The sequence below is a fragment of the Sebastes umbrosus genome, chromosome 1, assembly GCF_015220745.1.
Source record: "Sebastes umbrosus isolate fSebUmb1 chromosome 1, fSebUmb1.pri, whole genome shotgun sequence".
NCBI classification, from domain to species: Eukaryota; Metazoa; Chordata; class Actinopteri; order Perciformes; family Sebastidae; genus Sebastes; species Sebastes umbrosus.
The window spans coordinates 5,967,421-5,993,961 of NC_051269.1; the positions used below are offsets into that span (position 1 = coordinate 5,967,421).

The 26,541-nt window shown below is 42.3% G+C and overlaps 1 protein-coding gene across 3 annotated transcripts in view; it reads left to right on the forward strand.

Moving 5' to 3' along the window:
- LOC119490712 (receptor-type tyrosine-protein phosphatase gamma-like) overlaps window positions 1-26,541 on the forward strand; it is a 460,745-nt gene that overhangs the window by 360,355 nt on the left and 73,849 nt on the right. For all 3 annotated transcript variants that reach the window (XM_037774207.1, XM_037774205.1, XM_037774206.1), the window contains exons 7-8: window positions 9,080-9,237; window positions 25,982-26,180. In XM_037774207.1, the coding sequence (XP_037630135.1) occupies window positions 9,080-9,237; window positions 25,982-26,180 (357 nt within the window). The remainder of the gene's footprint in view (window positions 1-9,079; window positions 9,238-25,981; window positions 26,181-26,541) is intronic.

Below are 26,541 nucleotides of genomic sequence, written 5' to 3' on the forward strand. Positions count from 1 at the left end.
CAGACACTTGAAGAGATAAACAGAGGAAATGACACAGTGCTGACACAGAGAGGGAGGGGGGGGTGTAAATATACAGCTTTATGCTGCAGGTTAGCAAAGGCAACATCCCAAAAGCCTCACTCTCTGTCCCTCTATGCACTGTACTCTACTGGACATACCACAAACACACACTTCTTAGAGCACAATACTCTGAAATCTCACGACATGCAGTAGTGCTATACTTTGCTTGCTCATGTCCCTCTTCTCCAGTCCAATGGACTATAGAGTTCACACATGTGAGACTCGCTGCCAGACAGCAGATATTGGAGGTCAATGTCTAACCTTAACTATTGGAGGTCAATGCCTAACCTTAACCATTCAAGGTCAATGCCTAACCTTAACCATTCAAGGTCAATGCCTAACTTTAACTATTAGAGGTCAATGTCTAACCTTAACCATTCAAGGTCAATGCCTAAGCTTAACTATTAGAGGTCAATGTCTAACCTTTACCATTCAAGGTCAATGCCTAACCTTAACTATTAGAGGTCAATGTCTAACCTTTACCATTCAAGGTCAATGCCTAACCTTAACTATTAGAGGTCAATGTCTAACCTTAACTATTAGAGGTCAAGAGTCATTTCGCAGGAGTTTCACAAATTAAGGGTTACCATCTTAACACAACCTTAGAAAGGAGAACACAGTAAGTGTTAGATATGGGAGGTTTGTCATACCCAATCAGTAGCAAATGACGTGTCCGTCCCACTGACGTCATTTTCAGTCGACACAGGCATGGTGATGGTTGCCAGGGTCCGTTAGTTGATGTTTGTCATGTAGGTCAAAGAAGTAATGTTAATTTAAGAGTTGTCCCTGTCAGTTATGTGCCCATTTTTTTCTGTTTCCAACCAGTGAAAACAGACATCACATCCAGCAGCTGAAATTTTCACATTGTAGTGATGTAGATGGATACTCATGGTTTGTCATTACACTGTGACATCACTGTTTAACTGTAGAACTAGAGCCCAGTCCTTGTTCTAAGGTAGAGCAGACATGCAGATTTAGGCCAGAAGAGAACAGTGAAACACTGCTTTTTCTTTTAAAAGAATAGTTAATTTAGGGAAATACGCCTATTTGTTTTTATAAGCCTAGAGGTGATTATCTTAGCTTAGTTTAGCGTAAAGATTGGAAACAGGGGGAAACTGCTAGCCTGGCTCCGTCCAAAACTCAACAGTACACTTACCAAGACATCGGTTTAATCAGCACACAAACAGAAATGCGTTTTCTACTTTTAGAAGGACAACATCTTAATGAACAAGAGTTTATCCATCTGCGCAGCAGTACTACCGTGCTGGTACGGATTACACAAACAAGATATGCGTTAATTAGTGAGCTTAACAAGTTTTCACTTTGTTACTTTGGACAGAACGTAGCTGTTTCCACTGCTTCCAATTTTACGGTTTAAGCTAAGCTCATTGCCTCCCAGCTCCAGCCCCGTACGTAACACACAGACCTGAGATTATGATTTCTCGTCTAACTCTCTGGAGAAAAAGTGAATAAGCATATTTCCCAATTTCAAATTAGTCCTTTCAGCTACTCTTGAAGCCCACTAACAAAAGAAAGCAAAAGAAATACAGCAAGTTGTCCCTGCAACTCAGTATTATTAGGTGGCTCCTTGGGTGACCAACAAGATATTACTGAATCCTCCGCTGGGGGACTAATAAAGGAATATCTTATCTTATCTTATTAGCCCCTAGACACACACCAGGTTAGCAGTTCTATAGTCTGTACACTGTGTCAGAAAAGGCCTTGTTCTTGAAATGTAATTGAACATTTCAGACACACACACACTCAAGAAAAGACATTTGAAATGCCTAATATCTGGACTATCCTTTTCCACACATACTGAGATAACTAAACTAGTTTAATCAGAATGTTCTCATTCACTTGTTTCTTTATGTTAGAAGGTCAAAGGAGGAAAATCTCATGAAAGAAAACTACTAATTTATGCAAAACTAATGCTACGGCTAATGTGCTAATGCTGAGAGAAGTAACATTCATGACCTTTTAATTTAATTAAAACATTATTGTCAAAGGTGTAACTATGGGTTCATGCAATACATACATAAATAACACAACATAAAATCCTAATAATCGAAACACATCATCACTATATGACTTTTCCAAGATCCACTTTCTGAATCAGAGTTCAGAAATCAATGACTCTACTGTATTTACACTGATTCATCGTAGATGCTTAATGGTTGTGTGCTCATGGTAACACTAGAGGCAAACAAACACCTAATTCATTCTGACACCAGCACTTATTTTAGGCAGCTAACAGGGGCTGTTTGATATGGAATATCATCATTTTCAGCCACGCATGGAGGCGTAATGTTCTCCCAAAAAGGGTCAAATAGAAAAACTAACATGCTGTTTTAATAATAATGTGCACACTATTTTTATTTAGTAAGTAAAGGATGCTGGCCTGATTTGATTACTGATCTTTCATGTAGAATGGTAATTGTAATTATTCTAATTATTAGTTACAAGGTTATAATTTATTGAGGAGGTGTCCACGTTCCCTTCTTTCATTAGTTTTGCAAATGAAATTACATTTTTGACCAGATGATGGCTCTGTCAGGATCACCAAAGTGATTCAAATCCATCCGAGGGGAAGGCCTATACTTGAACATGTGTAGCACATTTCATTGCAATCTATACATTAGTTGTCATTTCACTCAAATCCACAAATGGTGGCGAACAACGAATGTCTGTATCAAACGTTGTGCTGCTTCATCAAGTAGATGTTGAGATATTTCACAGGTTAAGTGTAAATTTGGACCTGCTGGTGCTAGAGTAAAAGCCAAGGGATCACTGAAGTCAGTAGGATTTATCCTCTGAGGACCGCTCATATCTGTAGTAAATCCCATGGCAATCCATCCAGTAGCTGTTGAGATATTGAAGAATCAAACATTTATAAGATGTTCAACATTAAAAATATATGGCTAACTCTGGTTAGGGTCAGTCCCAGCTCCGTTATTCTGCTTTATCTCAAGCTGCCAAATCAGGCGTGTGCACAAGATTTAAAAAAATGTTTTCAATAAAAAAGTCATCATGTTACCAGACATGTTAAATGATGTTCATTTTTCTGCAGAAAAAGCAAACCCTCAGGTTGGCTACTTAACAAGCTGCATTTGTATTTGTCTTCAAAAAACAATTTGCTCTTCTTCAGCTGTCTGCCAATTCAATTTCCTTCCCTTGTATTACAGGAGCTTTGGAAACACGTTGTAATCTTTACACTACCATGTCCTTAAGCTTCTTACGGAAGAACACAACGTCATCATCAACATATGCACAACACATGTCATTTTCTCCAATTCTGGCTATAGGCTTTCACTACTTTCAATACACTGATGTAAGTACTGCACAGTCTCCATCCTGGCCTGTATGCCAGCTGTGATCGCTGTAACCAGGGTCTGAAATGAACTTTTTTCACTTCCTGCCACTGTGGCAGACAAATATTTTTTTTTCTCTGCCACTTTTGAAATCTCTGCGTTAAATGAAGGAATAACATTTTAGATCTGAAGTCATTCAATGTTGGATATATTTTACATAAAAAACATTATATACACGGTAAATTACAGTGTTTGAATTATACCGTAGCTTCTGGGGGAGCCCTATTTTTGGGGGGCTGATTAGAACAATGTATCTAGTTAGTCTCTTAGTATGAACCTAAAGGTGCAGTCACATTACACTTCAGTCTTGTGAATATTCACTTCATCTCCCCTGCATTTCACTACCCCAAAATACTGCAAAGCTTTGTTTTCACACACCATTTTACAGATTGTGATGACTCTGATCAATTTTTTGTGACACCCATCAAAACGGTGTCATTTTTGGAGACCAGTAGTTGCTGTGAGTTTGACACAGACTCATTTTGTCCCCATCAAAAAAAAACCTGCATTGGTCATTTCTTTGAATGCTTAACATGATGTGGCCTGCATCTTTATTTTAACCATAACCTTTTCCTAACCATAACCAAGTAGAGTGTGAAAGCTCCCTGTTGGAAACAGTAAGGTCCACTAGCTTGTTCCAGGGTTGTGTCCCAAATGCCACACTGACATGCTATTTAGTAGCTAAAACAGTATGTGAGATTTTGTAGTATGTCCGAAACCTTAGTATATGGCATATAATTTCCCGTGAAATATTACAGTATGCAACACTGGACAGTACGCCAGCATAAATATCCCACAATGCAATGTGGTAGTAACGAAAGCGTTCATAACAGACAATGACAGACAAGACTCACTAGTTTTGAGCGATGCTCGTTCATGTCTATGTAGAGCGAGCACAAGCGCGAGTGCGAGCAACAGGACGCTGACTTTCGTTGACTTAACGACCACAGGTGTCGCTGTTAACAAGCAATTTCTGATTCATACATACATTCCCTTTAACTAAACATGTAACAGTAATTGATAACTCCAAATTATGAATCGTAAACCCCTGAATTGGTGCAAAAGGTGACAGAGAGTGATGACACTCAGCTTCAGCTATCATACACACTTAGTTTAAATAACATAATTTAACGTTAGATTCCATTTAGGACGCCACCCAATTTTGGAAAAACATGGAAAATTTGATATTATATATATATATAAATTTAGTTTCAATTTATTAATGCACCGCTCAGCAAGATTGTGAAGCAGTTTCATATTAATTCTATATTTAGGTGAGATCCTATTTTAGGCATAAGCTTGTTGATGAATTTCTTAATGGGTTCTGCATTATAATATCCAATATCAGCTTCTTAAACTAACATTACTTATTTATGGCTCTAAATTTGTTTGATAACATCAAACTCTTTCACATCTGAAAATGTATTGATATCACCTGACAGTACTGATGGACAGATGAAAAGTAAACTGGCGGGAGTGGCAGCAGGTTTTCATTGGACCTCAGCATTTTGGACATGATCGGCTCCGTTTCGTTTCTCTTCAGCAGCAGCTCTCTTCGGCGTTCTCCAGCATCTTCAGAGATTGTCGTCTCGTCTCCCTCGACGCGGTTCAGCGTGAATCGTTTTTCTCCGTCTCCATCTCACGATTTCTGCTGCAGGGAGTCGCTGTGTAATCTCACCCCCCCTTTCTTTCTTAGCTGGAGGGAGTCACATTTGATGTCTCCTTTTCTTCGTAGTTGCTGGAACCATGTCTTCAGCACGATGTGCATCACACAGCGGAGCTGCAGGGCACAGGTCATATAGGTTAGGATTCAGGAACCAGAGGCAGGAGGGCAGAGCAGCCAGAGAGATAATTCTTCGGGTCCTGGTTTCTCAGGTCGGCTGTGTGCCGATCTCAGCGTGTTATAAAGAGTTGGGCTCGCAGTGGGCCGGTGGTCCACAGGATGGGAAGAGCTGCCCGTTTCCGATTCAGGGTGTCTTTTACTAAAGTCCCTTTCTTTCAAGAGTTGCAGTGAGCGGCCTTCAGCACCTTCAGGTGGCACAAAGTGGCAGCAAGTGGGGGGGGTGGCCCAGCAGGGTATACAATATATATCCACCGGAGACAGAGACGCAGCTGAAAGAAGGATACAAGAGACATAAACGCCACAAATCAATAATAAAGTCTCTCCCTCTCTGCCATTCTATTCTATAAACTACACATTAATTTAACGGAATACACGAAGTAGCTTAATTAAAGTCAGATCTATTGTGCTCTAGATGGAGCAGTGATCAGTCTGTTAATAATATAGACATTCACACATTGACATTTTTTTTCTTTTGCCAGCCGTCCTTTCTGTATTTGGCAGCTTCAATTGTGTGACTTTTAGTCGGGATTATGTGTTTAACTTCTTCATAATTGTCCTAATATGAAGAAGCTCTGCTAACAGTAGACTTGTCCATGTTTGTGATTGGTCATGTGCTGCAAAAAACCCCACTACCTTTTATGTGAACGCGCTCATAGCCAGATTGAGGTTGACTTATCGAGTTGATATATAGCGTTCCGCGTGTCACACTTCCGTTTCCGGAGCAGAACTCGAAAACTATTTAACTTTGGAACTTCAAATTTGGTCTGATGGTTGACAGTGAGTCCACAAAAATTAAGAAGTCCAGGGTGCCCAAAATTTTGGAAATTTTTCCAAAAGGTCAAAACCTTAGGCCCTACTTTAGATGGGGTCAAGCAGTGAGCGGGGGTTTGTGAACCATGCTCACTTTTGCCTTGTTTTCACATTACCTGTCTCATGCACTACTGTCAGGATATAGCGACCGTTTTATAAAAAAAAACTTTTTTTAATCATATTTGCTTCATTTCTACCCACTACTGCTGCTTTAATGTAATGAAGCTTCACCTGCTGAAACCATGTGATTTGGCGCACGGTGATGTGCAACTCGAATCTGTTAAGTTTTGTCATAAAGGTTTCAAAGTTCTTCAGATCACTGTCACGAGCTGGACAGAGACAGTACGACCGTGTCATAAAGATCAATCTCTGCTCCGCCAGTCAGAGTTCTTGGGTGTTGCCAATATGTGACTTTGTGCTAAATGTGTGTGCTTTCCCTCCCTGTGCAATGAAATATTACGACTTGATTAGATGAGCTTCTGATGCATCACAGGGCGCTCAGAGATTAAAACACTTGTCACTCTGCTCCGCCTGATGTTACACTTTCCTGGGCCATTCTCCACCGTCTCTGATGCTTCCTCAATCGCTGGTGCTATTGGGAGAAAACTGCACAAGCTGCCTCACCACGCTAAATCTTCATCTTTTTCCTCTTTCAAGCGCTGTATGCTTGCATGTGGCACAGAGCGCACGAGAGCAATAAGTTTGTGTCTCGTGTGTTTAGACGTTTTCCTGAATCCTGTGTTTGCCAAAGCGTGTTTGGCTCTTGAGAGCACTAATTCAGATGCATAAGGCCTGTCCCGTCATCCTCCCTTCCTCCAAGTACACCCCACCAACCAACTCCCACCACATTCCCTCCCGTATCCGACTCTTCCAGCTTCCACCGGCTCGCTCTGTCGCGTGGATGCGACGGAGCTGAAAATACATCTCTGAACTCGGCGTCGGGGAGGCAGCGGGAGACAAGGCTTGTCAGCGGGAGGGTGAAGAGGAAGAGAAGGAAGGGGGAGTTAGAGGAAGAGGCGGGGAGGAGGGGGTCGGCAATAAAAACAGTGCATCGGCGATAAAGACAGTGCATCTCCCCCCTCCGCCCATCGCCGTCCCTGTCAAGTGACCCGTCCCACAGCACGCATCACCCCGCGCCCCGGACACTCGTACACACTTCCTCACTCTTTACTTCCCTTCCTGTCACCTTCCTTCCTCACATGTTTCCATTGGAACGGTGGATCAAATGCTTTCTCCTCCTTCCTCTCATCTCTTATTTTCTCTCCCTTTGTTGCCAGTTTCTTTTTCTTTTTTCAACCCCTCCTTCCACACCTTCACTCCTTCTTCGCTCCTTCTTCTCTTCTCTGATGACAACTCCACCCTCCTCCTGTCACGCTCTCTCCTTCCCTCCCTTTCCACTTCCTCCTCTCCTCATCTACAAAGCTTGTTTTGTTCCGAGTGTTTCGAGGCAGATGAATGATAAGGTGTGAACACAATAGCTGATATTCAGTCTTAAATGTGACCATCTTACGCAACGTTTCAAGTTGCACCAGATAAATGCTCACCTCTTAAGGCAGTAAGAGGTAATGTTTGGAATGACAGCTTTCTGTCCAGCTGTGCAGCTTTCTCTGAATAAAACCCCCATGTATTACTCTTCAGGACACTTTCTAATTTGAACTTTTAATTCATCATTTAAAGCTGCGCTATTCAATATTTTTTATATTAACAGCAGATCACATGACTACAATGTGAAAGGGGGGGGGCTTTTCAGATGACCAACCGGTCGAGGCAGATGGGCGCCCGCCCAGAGCCTGGTTCGGCCCGCTAAAGGGGTTTCTTCTTGCCACTGTCGCATAAGAATGCATGCTCATGGGAGATCTCTTGTTGGGTCTCTATATTACAGAGTACAGTTAATAAAGCATCTTGAGATAACTTCTGTTATGATTCGACGCTATATGAAAATGAATTGAATTGAAACCTCGTCTCAGCAGCAAACAGACAACGTTAGCAACTAGCTGGTTAACACAGTGGAACAACTAGTAGCTAAGGAGACAGTCTGTTAACCTGCTAGGCTAATGCAACTTATTATCTACACTCTTTCACTACGGTGTGTGAGTATGTACTTGTAGCATGTGACACCCACCGATGCAGATGATTCTCATACTCAGAGAGAAAGAAAGAATTATCTTAATAAGCTACTTTGGAAAATACAAAGCTGTAGCTTAAAGGGGACATGTGAAAAACTCTCTTTGTCAGTGTTCGTGCACATCCATCCATCTCGGTATCTGGAGTTCCTACCAACCCACAGACTGTGAAATAAGACAACCCAGTCAGTTTATTGTGGGCTCTTTAGATCAGAAAACATGAGATTCAACCAGCCAATCACATTTGGCTCCCCTTCTTATGTCACATGCAGCTCATTAGAATGATTTTTTTCTTTTTTTCATTATGTTCAGCAGAAGTTATTAGTCATCCAATTAACATCTCTTCTGAGGTCAGCGGTAGCTCAAGGCCAGCCACTCAGAAAAGAAATTGATAAACGTCACCGTAGTGTGTTTTTACCACATGACTTTAATTGCTGTGTGTTGTGTTATCTGAATTGCTCTCACTGGAAGTGTCATATAGAAAGGAAACAGACTTTCTTGCTGTAAACCTCCCTTACCGCTGCATGTGTGTTTCATATAGTGAGGGCTTTTGTTTGGAGCACGCATTGTTAGTCAGTGAATAAATCCACTGTGTCAATATTGGGCTTGGAGATGTGATTGTTTTCTGTACGCCATCCAACACCAAGAGAGGTATAATTATAGGTGTTCAGCGCAATTATGTCTGTCAATACAGGGGACATCGAACGAGGCGGGCACAATGCAAATGAAATCAATAGCATAAACCTAAAGGCTGTGGAACAGTACAGCACCTGGATCGGCTCCAGAAAAACCGGTCTGTGTAGTTTTGCAGTGAAATAACGAGTGTTGTGTTGATCATGTTGTATTGATCTGTCCTGACCTCTCTCATGTAGAAAAAGAGACTGTCCTGGCGCCGTTCGTGCTGAAGGACCTGCTACCGTCCGCGCTGGGGAGTTACTACCGCTACACCGGCTCTCTGACCACGCCGCCATGCAGCAAGGTGGTGGAGTGGATCATCTTCAGCAGACCCATCTATGTCTCCTACAAACAGGTGAGGAAACACATTAACAGGTGGAGAATATTGCACGTGTTTGTAATGATTTACAGACATTTAATCAAGGATGAGGTTACATACAAGTATGGAACCTCAGTGCAGCCATATTTAGGCCTGGTATCTCATAAATGAATCATCTTGTTACCTGAAATATTAAAACATTATTATTATTATTTTGAGATTTAAATCCATTATCAAGAAAAATCTTGTAATATTGGTATCAAGGCTTAAATGTGTTATTATTTCAGGATAACAGGCTTTCATATTCCATTGTTAAAGGGGAAGTCACTCCTGCCATTGCAACTCATTCCTCTGTGTCCCAGAAACATAATAATAACTAGAATTGCACTCGGAGAGCGCAGACCTCTGCCAAGTCGGTCGACTTATTATTAACATGGTGTGTTTCCGTGTAACGTATCGGCAGATGCCTCTCTCATTCAGCAGCCTTGTTATGTCTGTTTAACGTTACACTACGTTGTCTCTCATCCCTTCATCTACCGCTTTTTTCTTTCTCATCGCGGTCGGCCAGCAGCTGCCGCCGCACCTCAGAGTCTTGCCACACATCTACACACGTACCTCTCTGCTCGAGGAAGGAGGCATGAGTCATGAACGCATCATCAGTTACACTGCGCATGTGTTGTACCCTGTGGTCTTAATGCTCAGGCTGATCGGAATTCTTAAAAAAATTCCTGAATCTGTATCATGATCCGGATCGCCACCAAAATCGAATGGATTGTACATTGTGCCACACCCCTCCCCTCCAAAAAATGTCATTCAAATCCATCGCAAATTTTTGGAGTAATCCTGCTAACAGACAAACAAACAAACCAACGCCAATGAAAACATAAGCTCCTTGGCCAGAGGCCTTTGGCCTTGGTGGAAGTAATAATAATAATATTTTTTTATCTCTAGAAAATTACATATTTAAGTCATTATGACAATAACACTGTTTACCTTGAGATAATCAGATACTCAAATCATCATCTGGAAATAATGAGCTACTGGAAATAGCATTATTAGATGTGTGTTAGCTGGTTACTTCATCTTGTATAATGTTGACCAATCGCAGTTCAGTATCTCCATGGCCGCCATGTTACCGACATGTAGTTACATTTTTGAGCAAAAATCCATCTTTTCACAATGACACACAGAGCAGGACTTGTTTCACAGAGTTTGTCCTTGAGACAACAGCGTGTGTTGTAGGTCATAGGAGGCTTGGCCCTAAAGGCTGCAGTCCACAGTTAACACCAGCGATGACATCAAAGCTGTGCCCTGTAGTACTACACCTCGTCTTTCACACATATTGGCTATTTTTTTCAGTGTGCCTCACTTAAATGGGCTCTCTGTAAGAATCACAAATTGCTTGTTAACAGCGAGACCTGTCAGCGTCCTGTTGCTCGCGCTCGCTCTACATAGACATGAACGAGCATCGGTCAAAACAGTGAGGCAACACACGTCAGCTAAAACCACAATATCACTCTATATTTCAGCTGCTTGGCAGTAATGTTAGCTGACCAGACGAAGGTCTCTCCATGAATCACTGCTGATCCTAGTGTTGGCCGTTCCTGCCTCAGCCTCCCGACCGCGGCCGGAGGGAACAGAGGAGACACCGGAGTTTTGGTCGGACATGATAACGTTAATCGCTCCGGAGCCCCGTTACTTCACAAGACACGGGAAACCTCTGTTGGTCTGGAGGAGCTGCAGCAGTTATTTCTGCACAAACGTCCACTGTACATTCACTAGATATTCTCAGAGTTAAACTAACTCTTCTGCAGTGTGGAGTGTGCGCGCATGCACGAACGAGTGCGGCGTGTGAATGAAGGCAAGCAGGCAGGCAGAGGAGCAGACACTCCGGCTCTGGAGACCAAAGCTACGGTCTCCTCCTGTGTCTTCTGACCGCGGTCCTCCCGACACGAAGCAGAAGAGTTAACACTGTTTTGCAAGACGGGCTTCACTAGATAGAACTTTGCGGTTTTGGTGTTTCTGTGTAGTTTGTGTTGGAGTCTGAGTCTGAACACGCATTGGACACTGACCCACAATAATTTCTACATGTAAGAAGTTACAAACAGCACCTTTAAAGAGCAACGGATAAAAAAAACAAGAATTCAAAGTCAAGACAGGAAATGATGCAAAGACCAACAGAATATGAAACAGGGAATGAGTCAACAAGGAAGCGAGCGATGGGGGCATCATTCCTCCTTCCTGTTCTCTGGCTGATGATGCCTGACCATTAGCTAGTCTTTCTCAACGGGGTTTAAAAGCCTTGTTTGAAGTCCTTTTGTTTCCCCTCTTTTTTTCTGTGTGTGCTGTGCAACTCTCCAGAGAAAACATGATGGAGGAAGATAAAAGGAGGAGGTTGGGAAGAGAATTAACACAGATGGTGACTCTAGTTATTGTCTCTCTCTGTGCCTCTTTTGTGTTTTATTTCTCGCCGCTCTTTCTGCTCGTCTTTTGTTTTGGATGATAGTTGAAGTAGGTCAGCGGGAGTGACAGCAGTTGCTTTGGGCTGCTTTTAGAGTGGATCGATGCTCAGGCTCTTACACAACAACTCACCCAAAAATGCCTTCCTTTCAAACAGACATGTGGACTTGCCACACTTGTATTTGTGCGCCTGACGTGTGTGCATGTGTGTGTGTGTGTGTGTGTGTGTGTGTGTGTGTGTGTGTGTGTGTGTGTGGCTTATGCCATGCTAGTCTCACATCACATTCACCCGGAATATGAGCTGCCAACTGGGAAGTACTGTTGAGATCAGCCTCCTAGTAGCAATTCCAAGTGGGACATGTGGGAATTTTTTTTATAATTTCCCATCTGGTATTGTGTGCAAATGTGCCAACATTTCCAGAAAGCAGCTAAGATGCAGCCATATGGATTTCTTTTTCTCCTTGAGGTCTTTCAGTTGGATTGTAAGCACTGATTTTGGTGATTTGCATGTTTATATACATGTACACATCTGGATTCAATCTCTTTTTCGAGAGTGTTTTAACGATCACATTACAGTGTGAAGCAGGTCCTAAATACACACCGACTTTGACTGCTGTTGAAACACTGGATATCGTTAGCTGTGCACAAAATCCACCATTCAGTACGTACCTCTGTATTTCTCCCATTTATTTTGAAAAATGTGAACATTAAAAGGTGTCTCTTTGGCCATATTGTAAATATTACTGTACTCAAATACTGCCTTATGGCCAGCAAGACTCTAGCCTGCATATTATGGAATATAAAAGGAATAAAAAAAAAAAAGAAATGTCCATTGCCCCCCGCCTGTGTAATATACTGTATTTAAAATGAACTGAAAGGTGCAATTGATAATGTTGTTAACATTCAGCAACTATAGATGTCGCTTCTCCTTCCCCCATTCCACTGCATTCACTTCACAACAAATGGTTGCCAGTTAAGTGCACAACCTGCATACTTTATGGTGGAGTGGAGTGACTCAGACAGACACCATGAATCTTTCATGGTGGAGTAAAAGTAATTTTGCAACATTTAGCTATAGGTCTACATTAGGGGTGTGTGTGTGTGTGTGTGTGTGTGTGTGTGTGCGCACCCTCTCCCCTGCTGCCATAGTATCAGCTGTTGTAGTGCAACAAATTGTAAAACACACTTCAGTCAAACTTGACAGAGACAAAAACTCACCGAAACCGTCTCGGTTAGTGTTTCCAACAATCACCAACTCCGGTTCAGTCGGCCGCCCACTTCTAAATCCCCCTCTGATGTGCATCTTCGTCATACTGTATATTGTCTGAGGGAACTACTGTGAAACCGCCAGGACAGGCTCCTCGCTCACTTAAGATAAGATAAGATATACTTAATTGTCCCAAGGGGTAATTTTGTTTGGGCAAAAGTGCTGCACACAGCTGCAATCAGCTTAAAACAATGCATAGCCGACAAGACATTACAGTAGTACACCAAGACACAGCAGAAAAACATGTCCAATATTGCACATTCCCTGAGAAAGATATATATAAATAAATAAATAGACATTAAAAAACAAGACTTTACAGTGATACACCCAAAACACTGTAGAAGAACATGTCCAATATTGAAATATTTTCACTGAGGAAAATATGTATAATAATATGAAGCCATAAGACATAATACAAAATAGCACAGCGCCTCCTTCCTGTTAAGTACAGAACCAACCTGTTTTCTTGTTGAGTAGTGTTCTAGACGTCGGGAGGAAACAAAGCTTGAAGCAGTCCAGCCCTGAGACGTCTCCCTGAAGGTAATCGTTTGTATTCAGAGTACAGAATGTGTGACGGCTCCTTCAGAAGTCTGTCTGCATATCTGAAGACAGTTCTCTCCTATCTATATAGTGTGATAGGACAGATATACTTTCTGTCCTATCACTTTCATTGCTGCTTTCACCATGATGTCCATTCTCGATTTGAACTGGACAGTAAGGGCGTCGTGACACGATGCCACACCATATCTAATCTTAACAAAGCGAAGTCTCTGAGCCAGCCTAGCACACAGATAATCAACGTGGGCACTCCAATTTAAAGGTCCCATATCATGCTCATTTTCAATTTCTTACTTGTATTTTGGGTTTCTACTAGAACATGTTTACATACTTTAATGTTTTAAAAAAACGTTATTTTCCTCATGCTGTCTGCTTGAATATACTTTATTTACCCTCTGTCTGAAACACACCGTTTTAGTACATTTCAATGGAATTGTAACAGAATTGCGTTGCTGGGAAACAGCTTGGGTCCATGATTACATCCTGTCAGCTGATGTCATTCACATACACTGCAACAGGAAATAAAATGGGACCCATTTAGTATGTTTGCGTTTAAAACTTTGAAATGGTCTAAATATTGTATATTTGTGACATCACAAATGGACAGAAAACCTGACGGCTTGTTTCAAAAGCTCAGTTCCTGAATACGGGCTGTGTGTATTTCTCTGTGGATTAAGCGTTTTGATACTTTCACAGTATTTATATAGAATTTAAACCTGCTTTATAATATAAAAGCCATAAAAATGTCACTTTTTACAACATGGGACCTTTAAAGTATTGTCCATTTGTACACCCACATACGTTTGGGAGCACACTTGCTCAATTGCATTGTCACCAATGATTACAGGGTCATGGGCTCTCACCTCCCTGGTGTCAAATGTCATGTCTTTGGTTTTTATTAAGGTTAAAAATGAATGTACTACCTGGTAGGAGGAAAAATGCATGAGCTGCATGAGAGGAGCCGGTAGGCAACGTTTCACTTTGGGGGCATTACATGACGAGGTGTTATCAATCCACTTGACGAGGGTGGCTTCAACTACAGGTGCTTTCCCCGTGCACACTTGTTTTTTATTCAGAGAAAATGACTTTCCTTTTCCAGTCATGATATCAGTGAGCACCCAGCGCAGGTATCCAGCCAGAAGCAGAGGAGTAAAGGAGTAAAGTACAAAACAAAAGAAAAATTCAACATTAGTCTAATGTAGTTTTAAAATGTTTTTCCCGATGTTGTCATGTCTGAAAAGACCCACTGCAAGCGGACTACTTATTTACTATAATTTAATTATTTAAATAGCATTTGTATAGGAATGATTCTGTCCCAAGCTGTTTGATCACTATAAGCCTCAACATTTTATAATTATGTCTGAGGGATGGATGGAGAATGGCAATGCAGGAGGGCTGGGGGAAGTGACAGAGAAGAGAGGGACAGAGAGCAGAATGGGAAAAGCAGGACTGAGGCAGACTTCTCGTTAAAGCTGTGGATACAGCAGAAGCTAATTGCAACACTCCGTAAGTCAAATGTAGAACTCATTTAACTGACTGCCTAAGTCCCTGAGTAAGTCCAGTGTCTCCTTTGGTCTTTTTCTGGTTTCATCAGTATAATTAGCTCAAAACCATAGTTACAATAATGATAAGTAGAGCTGTCACAGTTAACGCAGTGATAACGCATTAACGCAAATTTGCTTTAACGCCACTAATTTCTTTTACGCATTAACGCAACTTGTGATTTTTAGGTTGTAGCGGGCTCAGTTTTAAAGCTAGAGTGAAGATATCTCTGTTGGTACCAACCATGTCATACTAGCTTGTTGAGAAGGAGGCTAAATAACGCTCCTAAATTATACTAAATTTTAGGGAGGAATAACTGTCATGTCCATTTTCAAAGGGGTCCCTTGACCTTTTGACCTCCAGATATGTGAATGAAAATGGGTTCTATGGGTACCCACGAGTCTCCCCTTTACAGACATGCCCACTTTATGATAACCACATGCAGTTTTGGGGCAAGTCATAGTCAAGTCAGCACACTGACACACTGACAGCTGTTGTTGCCTGTTGGGCTGCAGTTTGCCATGTTATGATTTGAGCATATTGTTTTATGCTAAATGCAGTACCTGTGAGCGTTTCTGGACAATATCTGTCATTGTTTTGTGTTGTTAATTGATTTCCAATAATAAATATATACATATACATTTGCATAAACCAGCATATTTGTCCACTCAAATCTCCCTTTAAGGGACATTTTGAACAGATGAAAACTGTGTGAGTAATTTGCGATTAATTGCGATTAACGTCATGACAACATGAGCACGAGCCTTATTTATTGTCTTTAAAAGTAAAAAGCAACTTCAGCCGTGGTAAATCAATGCAGAGAAAAACACTGTGTCCCTGTTTCTCTGATAGATTATGTTGTTCCCCGTAGCAACCAATACAAGCAGCCTGAAATCTGCCTATACTGTCAGAGGAATCTCACTCTACTGATTTCTGCTGTGACCACGGTACAGTATATATAGTGATTTCAACTCAGATTAGAGGCCGATGTGAAGGTCGGAGTTACAACATGGCCTGCTGTGAGGCTGCGCTGTGGTGTGGATGCCAGTAGCTGTCTGTATTTGATCCAGATGAGGAGGAGGAAGAAGGGCTGAAGGCTCTCAGCCTTGTGTACTACTGCAGTACAGTGTGAGGAGAAACACAGATTGGAGGCAGGCCATAAATAGTAATCATTCTCAGTTTGGTTTAGCAAACTTTTTAGTACATTGCACACCACAAGCATTGCTTACAGTCCCTTACAGTCATTACTTGAGGACTTCCTCCAACCTTAAAGGGATAGTTCAGATTATTTGAAGTGGCTTTGGTGAATCCAAAAACAAAGTAACTGATCGATGCAGCAGTAGACAGCAACCCACGTTTTCTGCGAGGAAAACATTGTCATAGAAGTCTGGTGTCTTCGAAGAGAGCGTAGATAACGGCTTCGCTTCCCCGTCAGAAAGGGCTCTCTGACGGCGAAGTAAAGAGGTGAAAATATTCTAAATGTAGCGTCCACTTGAACTGATATTGGTGTTTTATTACCAAAGATGCTCGATAACAAAGATGATGCATTACAAGCTCTTCCAATGGTTAGAAATGGTACACTTCCTGTCTCCTAAGTGGGCGTGGTCATGGCATGTTCGCCTCTCCTCCCCATCCCCCCCACCTCCTTTGGAAGTGTTGTGTTGTGAACATCGGTGTGGATGGATGAAAGCAAGTTTATTATATAATGTGTTATATAATGTATTTCTATTTTCTTTCTCTACTAAAATGAAATATCTACACAGCTAACAGCCATATTTAGCGTTACCAGAATTAGTCAGATAGGGCGTTAGCCAACGTTAGGTGCCAGATCTCGCAAAAGTGTGTTGCTGGAACAGAGAAAGGTCTCGAAAAAAAGTTAGTTTTCTCCTGATTGTCTGCCTGAAAAATAGCATTTTAGTGTCAGAATGTTCAGAAGATGTGTGGCGTGTGAAGAATGGCTCCAATATTAACGTTGGTGACTATGGGGCTGAGAAGAAAAAGAAGAAGAAGAAGAACATTTGGAACATTTTAAAGTTAAATGCATCAATCTGGAGCTCTTTGAGAGAAAAATGACAATGCTATAGATCTCTGAAGAACTTAGTGCTCTCATAAACAATTTAATCATAAAGGTTTTCTGGTTATGAATGCTGATTGCTGTTTACCGTGTTTATGCTGAGTCACACAGCAGGTTGAGACAGAGCAACATTTCATATGAAGACATTACGAAAAAGTTCTTTACAAAAACTCCCAAGATTTTGATTCCCTCTCTGACCAAACTAAAATGCAATATCTACTTGGAGAAAATAGTATCATCAGCATAGAAGCTGCAGGATATGTCAGTGCATGTCAGAGCCTAAGAAACAACCACAACAACACATAACAGCTGTAACTCACTCTCTGCCTTTTATTTACTCCTCTACTTCATGTTTTGTTTGTTTTTACATTTGGCATTTGATATTGCAATATTATGTTGTTAATTGTTTTTTTATTTGTTTGTTTGTTTTCATTGACACAACAAACATGAATTATTTCTGTATTGTTTTCTACCATTTCCATCTTCTTTTTAAATATCTATATATTGCTATTTGCTTAATGAATTGTATGTATGTATATCTATGTTTTTGTTTTTATATTGTTCTTTTTTTTCTTATTATTGAATTGACGCTTTGGCAATATTGTTCACCTAACAGTCATGCCAATAAAGCATATTGAATTGATTTGAGAGAGAGAGAGAGAGAGAGAGAGAGAGAGAGAGAGAGAGAGAGAGAGAAATAGAGACAAAGAGAGAGAGAGAGGCAGAGAGACAGAGAGAGACTTGACTTTTGATGTTCTTTAATTAAACATCGCACTTAAAAATCCCACAAGTACAAGAAAACCTTGGGAAAAAACAAATTGAAATTGGAAACTACACACCTTAAATCAGCCCCCCTCATACACCCATCTACACTCACACATCCACACACCCAGAACGTCCCACCATCCCAACCCTATAGATTGCCACCAACACACAGAACCACTCTGTTCACCATTACACAGCAAACCCCACCAAAAATTACACAATTAAATACACAAAACCATAGCAACCAGTTTCCTACAGTGTGAACCCAGCAGCTCGTAACAGTTTCACCCTTCACCTGGTTCCTCCTGAACAACATCACTGGGTCAACAGGCCCACTCCCCTTCACCTGGTTCCTCCTGATCAGCCATGTGACCAAACAGGAAGTTTAGCAGTACACATTTTACCCTCTTTCTGAATGAGACACACAGAGAGAGAAATAGAGACAAAGAGAGAGAGAGACAGAGAAAGAGAGAGAGAGAGACAGACAGATGCATAACAACCACAATAGTAGCACAACAGCTGTAAGTAGTGATAAAAATAGGACTAATAACAATAATCCATCGTAGTGGATGTAAGTGATAATAGAAATATCCGTAATAATAGCAATAACAATAATAGAAATATAACTACTACTACTAATAAAAATAATAATGATAGTAGTTTCAGTGCCACTAGCCAGCGCTGCTGCAGTACCGTTGCTGATCTCCGTTTCAGCGTCAGTTTAAGGGATGGACTGTTGTGTTCCTGGTTTTAATATTGTAAAACTCATCTTTACATCCAGGAACAATACAACAGTGTCCCCTCTTCTGTTTTCTTCTGTCCCGTGTCTCTTCAGTCTCCTCCGTCTTTCACGGTCTCTACCGTTGTATCTTTGTATCTCAGCCGAGCCAACCATCCTAGTGATGTCACAGGCTAGAGTACTGCAACACGGCGGCGCTCTCACCGCGAAAGATGAAACAAATCTTCTTCTTTTTTTTTAAAATGTTGACATTTGTCATGTTTGTTATATGATTCTTCATTAGAGTGGAAATCCATTTAGTAAACCAGCTCAACTTGACTGCTTCATTTCTACTTTAATGTGCCCAAAACCTGCTTGTACATTGGAAAGCTTGGGGTGTTCTCTTGGTACACAGAATCCAGTTCTCTTGACACATCAATGCTTTAGCTGCATTGGAACCACAGGAACTTCAACATGTTCTCATCCCAACTCGTCACATACTAACACTTTTTCAGGCCCCTTGGGGCCATTTTACAGACACAGTAAACACGTGGTTAACATTGTGAATTCAAACCAAAACACTTGCTTACGTTTAAGCAACAAAACCCAGCCCGTTCACAGGGGAAGGAAAAGGCGTGTGAATGATATGATAATGTGCAAAGCATTTAGCATGTAATAAGAACGCCATTCTTGCTTTTTGCATTTGAACGCCATGTAGTCTGTACTGACTGCAATGTAAACGCTCAGAGCTAGAATAAAAAGAGAGAAAGCAACCAAACCAAAGCTTTACAAAGGCATGATGGGAAACGTAACCTTCTACCTGAAGAAGGGAGAACAGGCTAAACCAAAAGATAAATCAGCAGTTCACAACAAAGCTACTCCTAGAAAGCACTGGAAACCAAACGCAGAGGAGTAGCTAAAGAGCTGCACGTGGATCTGTGTTTATTCTTGCAGTCGTGCGGTGTTACCTCCAGCTCCAGTCTTTGTCCAGCCTAAACCCCTGAGGGGTTTACTACGGCTCGGTAAACAGTGGAATCAGACTAGGGCTTTTTTCTTATTAATCCTTTGCTTTGATGCTCAGATTTGACTTTCATCATCTCAGAAAGTCACCCCTAAAGCTGGTCACCAAAGCTGGCAGGCTGATGTTTTATGGGCGTTTTACATTTGTTTTGCAGCAGCTTGGGGGTTTGGGATTTGCTGCAATCACATTCTGCTTGTGAAAAAAAAAAAAAAAAAAAAAAACTGCCTGACTTCCTCGTGCTGTTATTTTTGTCTCGCAAAAGGTGGGGACTAAGAATGGGGATGATTGTGGGCTTATCCGAGCATCACACTTTCCAAAGCAAGATATCTGAACACCTACTGTCCTCATGTGGTACTGATGGATATTCATGGTCCCCAGAGGATTCCAAACAGTGTTTGAATTAGAGGAAAAGGCTTCCACTAAACCGCTGCAGCAGCTGCTGAGGAAAGTGATTTGTACTTTCACATTGTAAGGTTGAATGAATATTTTCTCTAAAAGCCATGAGCAGTATTTTTAATTAATCGAATTCTCTGGTTTGGTCTTTACTTCGTTCTTTCTTGGGAGGTTGTTTGGTGAATTGATGGAGGAGAATGGTCACAGTAGGTTGGAAGAGTCACTTCTTGAGTCTAACTTATAATAATAAGTCAAGGACAATCCCTTCAAAATTCAGTCATGCTTTGGTTTAGTTTCTAGTACCTGATTGTCGTACAGCACAAAGAGGGTCACAGGACCCTCTGTTCCGACCTGGCACTAACATGTGACCTGGTTGATCCAATCACAAGTGGACAGCTCTAAGTACGTCTGTTCACACCTGGCATTAGAATCCGTCTCCACATGCTTCTCCAGTGATCACTTGTGATCTGATCTCACTTCCCCGCTCTATATGCAAATAAACACGTAGTAAACACATGGCTAATACAGCAGGCGTTGTGACGTCATATTACATGAATGTCAGTAGTAATATCCTACATATTTTATTCTACAACATCTATAGTTATTGTGCTGGCGTTCCCTGGGGACCTCCGCGACGCCGGCATCGCTGCCTTTGCCAGGCAACAGCGGGTACAGCGCTCCAGAGAGCGGACGGGCGGGTGTCAGCTCCGTGCAAAGCAGCGGAACAAAAACACCGACAGTATGATAATAATGCACTTCCTGTCTGTAGTCTGATAGTCTGTAGATATGTAGCCTATAGATCAGATGTATTTTAATAAATTACAGTTGTACCAATAGAATACAGTAGAGCGCATAAGCCGTCTCCATGCCGTGATGCTCTCGCATCTCCTTGTCTATTCACATGAGTAGCGCAGTGAGACCCCGCGGATCCAAGCGGTCCTTAATGTGGCCCAGGACACATTCACTACACACTGCTACCTCTGAATGTGGTCTGAAAGATCGGATCTCAATGTGTCCTCAATGCGTCTTGAGTGCATTCACACCTGTACTTAGAGCTGTCCACTTGTGTTCAGATCATCCAGGAGGTATGTTGATACCAGGTCTGAACAGGACCAGTCCCTCACTGAGACTTTTACCTTTGTGAAACTGAATCTGGCTCTCAACTCCCCCTCCCCCCTTCCAACGCCCCCTCGCACACAAGCTGTTTGTCTGTGTGCATTGCTTCCAAACACATTGTACAGAGTATCCATCTGCCAACACAGACCGAAAGATGACATTTCAGTCACACAGTGCAAATCCATGTCTGGTCGCACGTCTTGCCACACAGCACGCATGTGACAAATGGCAACATGCAGGAGGAGGCCAACTTCAACATCAACCCGAAGCAGTACAAAATGTTCACAGCTTGATAACATGGCAGCTAAATTCATATTAAAACTAGGGATGGAGGGATCGATACTGTGGTACCGATACATCGGTACTCACAAGCTACTCATTTGGTATCGATTCCTTTTCAAAAATATTGATAACTAGAATGGCACTCGGAGAGCGCAGACCTCCGCCAAGGTGCCTGACTTTAAAAACAGATCACAGGTCACAGCTGGCGGTACCGTGAAGTGGCTTATTAACACGGTGTGTTTCTGTGTAACATATCGGCGGATGCCTCTCTCATTTAGCAGCAGCCTTGTTATGTCTGTAGAACGTTACACTACGTTGTCTCTCATCCCGTCATCTACCGCTTTTTTTCTTTCTCACCGCGGGCGGCCAGCAGCTTCTGCACACACATCCACACACGTATCTCTCTGCTCTCAGAAGGAGGCGGGGTCAGGCGTCATCAATGCGTCATCAGTCCCACTGCGCATGTGTTTTACCCTGTGGTTTTAATGCTCAGGCTGATCGGAATCCTTAAAAATATTCCTGAATCTGGGTCATGATCCGGATCGCCAAATCTAATGGATGGTTCATTGTGCTACACCCCACCCCTCCAAGGAATTTCATTCAAATCCATCGCAAACTTTTGGAGTAATCCTGCTAACGGACAAACAAACAAACAAACAAACAAACCAACGCCGGTGTAAACACAATCTCCTTCCTAGGCCTTCGTCCTTGGCGGAGGTAATGAAGTGATATAAACAAAACGTGGCTGCATCACTGCCAAACGTTTTCAATATAATGTGCCAAAACAGCCAGGAGCTGACCCGTGTCACATGACTGTGGAAACCTATGTGAGATCAGAACCTAGCACACAGCCGCATCTAACATGTGAGGGAGTCCAGTGCATGAGGTCTACTGAGAGCGAGTGTCGGATAACGGGAAGATGGCAGAAAGGAAACATATAGCGTTGTGTGCTGCTACTTTTCCCCTGTAGATAAAATAACAGCAAGATGCACTATTTTTGACAATAAAGTGGCACATAGCAGCAACACCAGTAACCTATAAACATCTAAAAAACACAACACACCCGGCAAGTTACAATGAGGCAGAACAAAAACCAGATGGCCATACATCCAGGTCTCCAGCACCACCGTCTGTCCGACAAAAGACGTTGCAGGAGTGTTTTGAGAGAGGCGAAGCATATCGGTACAGGTCTGTCTGTCTACTCTAAATTCCTAAACTTCATCGTCACAATCTCATTTTAAATGTGGTTGTTTCATGAGTTTCAAGTTCTTTATAATCATGTGAACAGTAATTACAGTGAAGCACTCGTTGGCAATGAAAATGTTGGATCTCAGACTCCCTCCAACAATGCTCATTACATATACTGGCTATAAAAAATAAAGGAAAATCACAAAAATTAAAGCAAAATGAGAATCTAAGACAAATCAGCAACTACAGTATACCCATTTGTCCTCGTTGGAGCCACGTTTGTCCTTCCAGAAGTGCATCCTAGTTTCCCAAACCCAACCAAGTATTCAGCCAAATCCCACCAGGTGTGACCCAATGTTTGTAAAATGTTAAACTATGTCAAGCTGTGTTACGTGTAGCTGTAATGTTTGCATAAACATACAAACAACATACAGATTTACAGTATCTATCAATCAACTCTTTTCCCCTCTGTCTATCTGCAGTACCCGTTTATCATATATTAGACTACATTGTGCTATCTAATTTCATAATACAGGCTAAATTTACAAAACGATGACAGAAACTTCTGAAGACTGAAATGTATTTTTCTCTCACTCCATCATTCCAGCAAAGATCTGCTTCATATACAGTAGTTGACATACTAAAGTTGTTCAGCTGGGCATGTGGCAACTGTTGGATAATGTAAGAGCTGGTCCAAATGTAATAAAATGAGTTTATATTTCATGAGGTTTGCTATTTGCTCGATAACGTGATGGACTGGGTTTGGTACATTTGAACAGATGGAACAGGGGACAGATGGATCTGTTAGCAGGTTTATTTGTAAAAATAGAAAATGTTTAAAAAAAGGTAATGTTACAAATAGAAAATGTGCAAACATGCTATAAAAACTAGGGATTCACCGATGCCACTTTTTTCAGACAGAGTACAAGTACAAGTACTTACATGTGGGTACTCGCCGATACCGAGTACCGATACGAGTACTTCTCTGTGCCAAACGAACCTCGTTAACAGCCAGCTGGAGGGTGTGAGCGACACACGGCAGGCTGGGGAGTCCCGCATACGAGGCGGTGCGCCGCGACCGGCTCTAGGTCGGCTTGGAAAGCTCAGGGCGAAGGTGCTTCCCGGCGCCGTGGACAAAGTGTCACCGGGGCGGACTGTCCTTAGTGTGCCCCAACCGCGTTGTGCCCCCAGGGCCGGGCGCGGCCCACGTAAAAGGCGCCAGGGGTTTGCGGCGATGTCTGCAACCCACCCGACCCGTCTTTAAACACGGACCAAGGAGTCTAACGCACGCGCGAGTCAGAGGGTGCAAGCAAAACCCCGTCCCCTCAATCTACCGCTTCATTTCGTCCTCTCCACGGACGGCCAGGAGCTCCCACTCCTCAAAGTCTCGCCACACATCCGTGTTGTCCAATTCGTCCATTGTTCACCTCCGGTGTATCTGAAAACATTCCCGCTGCCGTACGTCGTTTGTTTGAGCTGTGACAATTGCATCACGACTATGCGCCCCATTTGTAACCAAATATAATTGAAATCGACCCCGGTCCAACCCTGGTCTGACCCACCTCTCGACCTGGGTTGCAAAGCCGAGTCGGCCAAAGCGGGTTAACCCTTTCAGACACACAATCAATGCTGGTTTAGCCCTCGGTGTGAAAGGGGTAATAGATGCTAGATTTAACCAGGTAGCTTTGGGTCACAGTTGGCCCCTCAGAATCAGAGCAGTGTACTTTGGATATTTCTGAGTCACCATTCATCGCCCGTCTGGTATGAGCCCGGCAACTAGATTTACTGGATCTAGACTTCTGATGGGCCAAGCTTTTTGGACTATACCTTGCCATGGGATCTTTCAGATGCCCTTTACGCAAATAACATGACAACATTACTTGCCACAACTCTTTATTATGTGTTTATCAAAACACTGACTATTTCAAGGACTCTGCCAACTCCAACACTATATCTGTAGTGCCGTTTGGAGTGTGCCTGTGGTTGCTTTATGCCGGCCACAAAAAACACTGTCTGAAAGGCAGACTGGCAGATCATGAATATGCAATCAGAACTCCAAAACCGCAATTATCCCCTGGGACAGCACTTCAGAGATGCAGGCCACAAGGACCCACACTCACTGAAAGTTCATGTCAGTAACAGGTCTGGGGATGGGAGGTGGGAGGTGGGAGGAGGGTGGAGGGTTGGCAGTTGACAGATTCTGGTGAGAGACCTTTTGGGATGGAAACAATCAGGGCCACATCTACCTCAAGCTTGGATCAGGAAGGGGACTTTTCCTCTTTCCTGTGATTTAATTGTCTGGTTTAAAGCCTGGAAATGTGACTTCTTTTGAAAGTTTCTTATTAGAATTTTCTGGATTATCTGAGTATGAAAAAATCCAATGTGTGTGAGACCTGGTGTTAACAAGTGTCCTGGGTGATCTGAACACTAGTGCACAGCTCGGAGTACGTCTGTTCACACCTGGCATTAGGATGTGTCTCCACATGCATCTGAGTGACCGGTGCGCTCCGAATGTCTGTTTGTTTTGTCTTCTGCTTTTTCAAGGTGATTTGCATTGTCACATTTTGGACTTGACAGATGCACTTTTTTGAAGCAGTTCCAAGATCAAAAATACACACTGGTGGCGCCGCTAGAGCTCACCTGGTAGAGCAGGCGTGCCATGTACCAAGGCTGAGTCTTTACCGCAATGACCCAGGGTTTCGACTCCAACCTGTGGCCATTTGCTGCATGTCAACCCTCTCTCTCTCTCCCCCTTTCATTACTATCTGTCTCTCACTATCATTAAAGGCATTGAAAATCCCCAAAAAAAGAATTAAAAAAAATACACACCAGCAAGCTCACTAAATGACACATATTTAATTTGTTTAATCCATACACAAACATAAATGTAAAAACTGTATACAGGCGGAAAAAGAAAAGCAGAGAGCAGTGTCTTCAAATAGTTACAAAGCAAAACTCCCCCTAAAACCACATGATATTCTTCACTGTATTTAGCATCTATTCCTAGTTTTCACTGATGCATGGATACATTATTGAAGATGTTCTCCATATGTTGGGATAATTGGTCATGTGTTCTGACTATTCTCCTTTGAATTCTATGTTTTTTTATGTAAAGCCTTTGCTTTGCTGCAACAGTGACCCAGTTTCCTCATAGCAATCATTACAATTTAATCTTGTCTCATTTTGCATTGCATGTAGATATCTGCGTTGCATTCTCATATTGTGTATTTAGTGGAGTGAAAGTGTTTCTTACTGCTGTATAATGGATGCGAAAAATCCCCAAGTCACAATCACCAGAGGATGTGAGTTCTGCCTATAGCACTAGCTCCTCTTTGTGTTCACTCTTCTCTCTCCATCCTTGTCTCTGCCATGCTCGCTCTCCCCCACCGCCACCAGCTGGAGGCTTTCTACTCGATCTTCACCACAGAGCAGCAGGACCACGTGAAGTCGGTGGAGTATCTGCGCAGCAACTTCAGGCCCATCCAGAGTTTGGACAACCGCCACGTTTTCAAGTCGGCGATCAAAGACGCCTGGCTGCCCGACCTGACTGACAGCGGCGGAGGCGGCGGGCCGTATGGCACGGAGGCTTCCAAAGGTAGTAGAGCTGAGACTTTTAAGTTTACACTTTGACTTTTTTACCTATTACTAAACATGTCTTAATTAATAAAGAATCTGGTGTCTATACAGAGCCTCTATGACCTGACGCTTTGATCAAGAAACTGGACACAACTGCACCAAAACTAATCTAAATTATTCACAGTTGAGTAGTAGTTTTCTTTGCCAAATGATTTTTAGCTCATATTTTTAAAGGGGGACATATCAGGCTCATTTCCAGGTTCATACTTGTATGTTGGGTTTCTACTAGAACATGTTTACATTCTGTTTCTCCTCCTTTCTGTCTGATACATATTACAATGGGTGTTATGTGGGCCCCAACTGGCCCATGAGGGACCTCC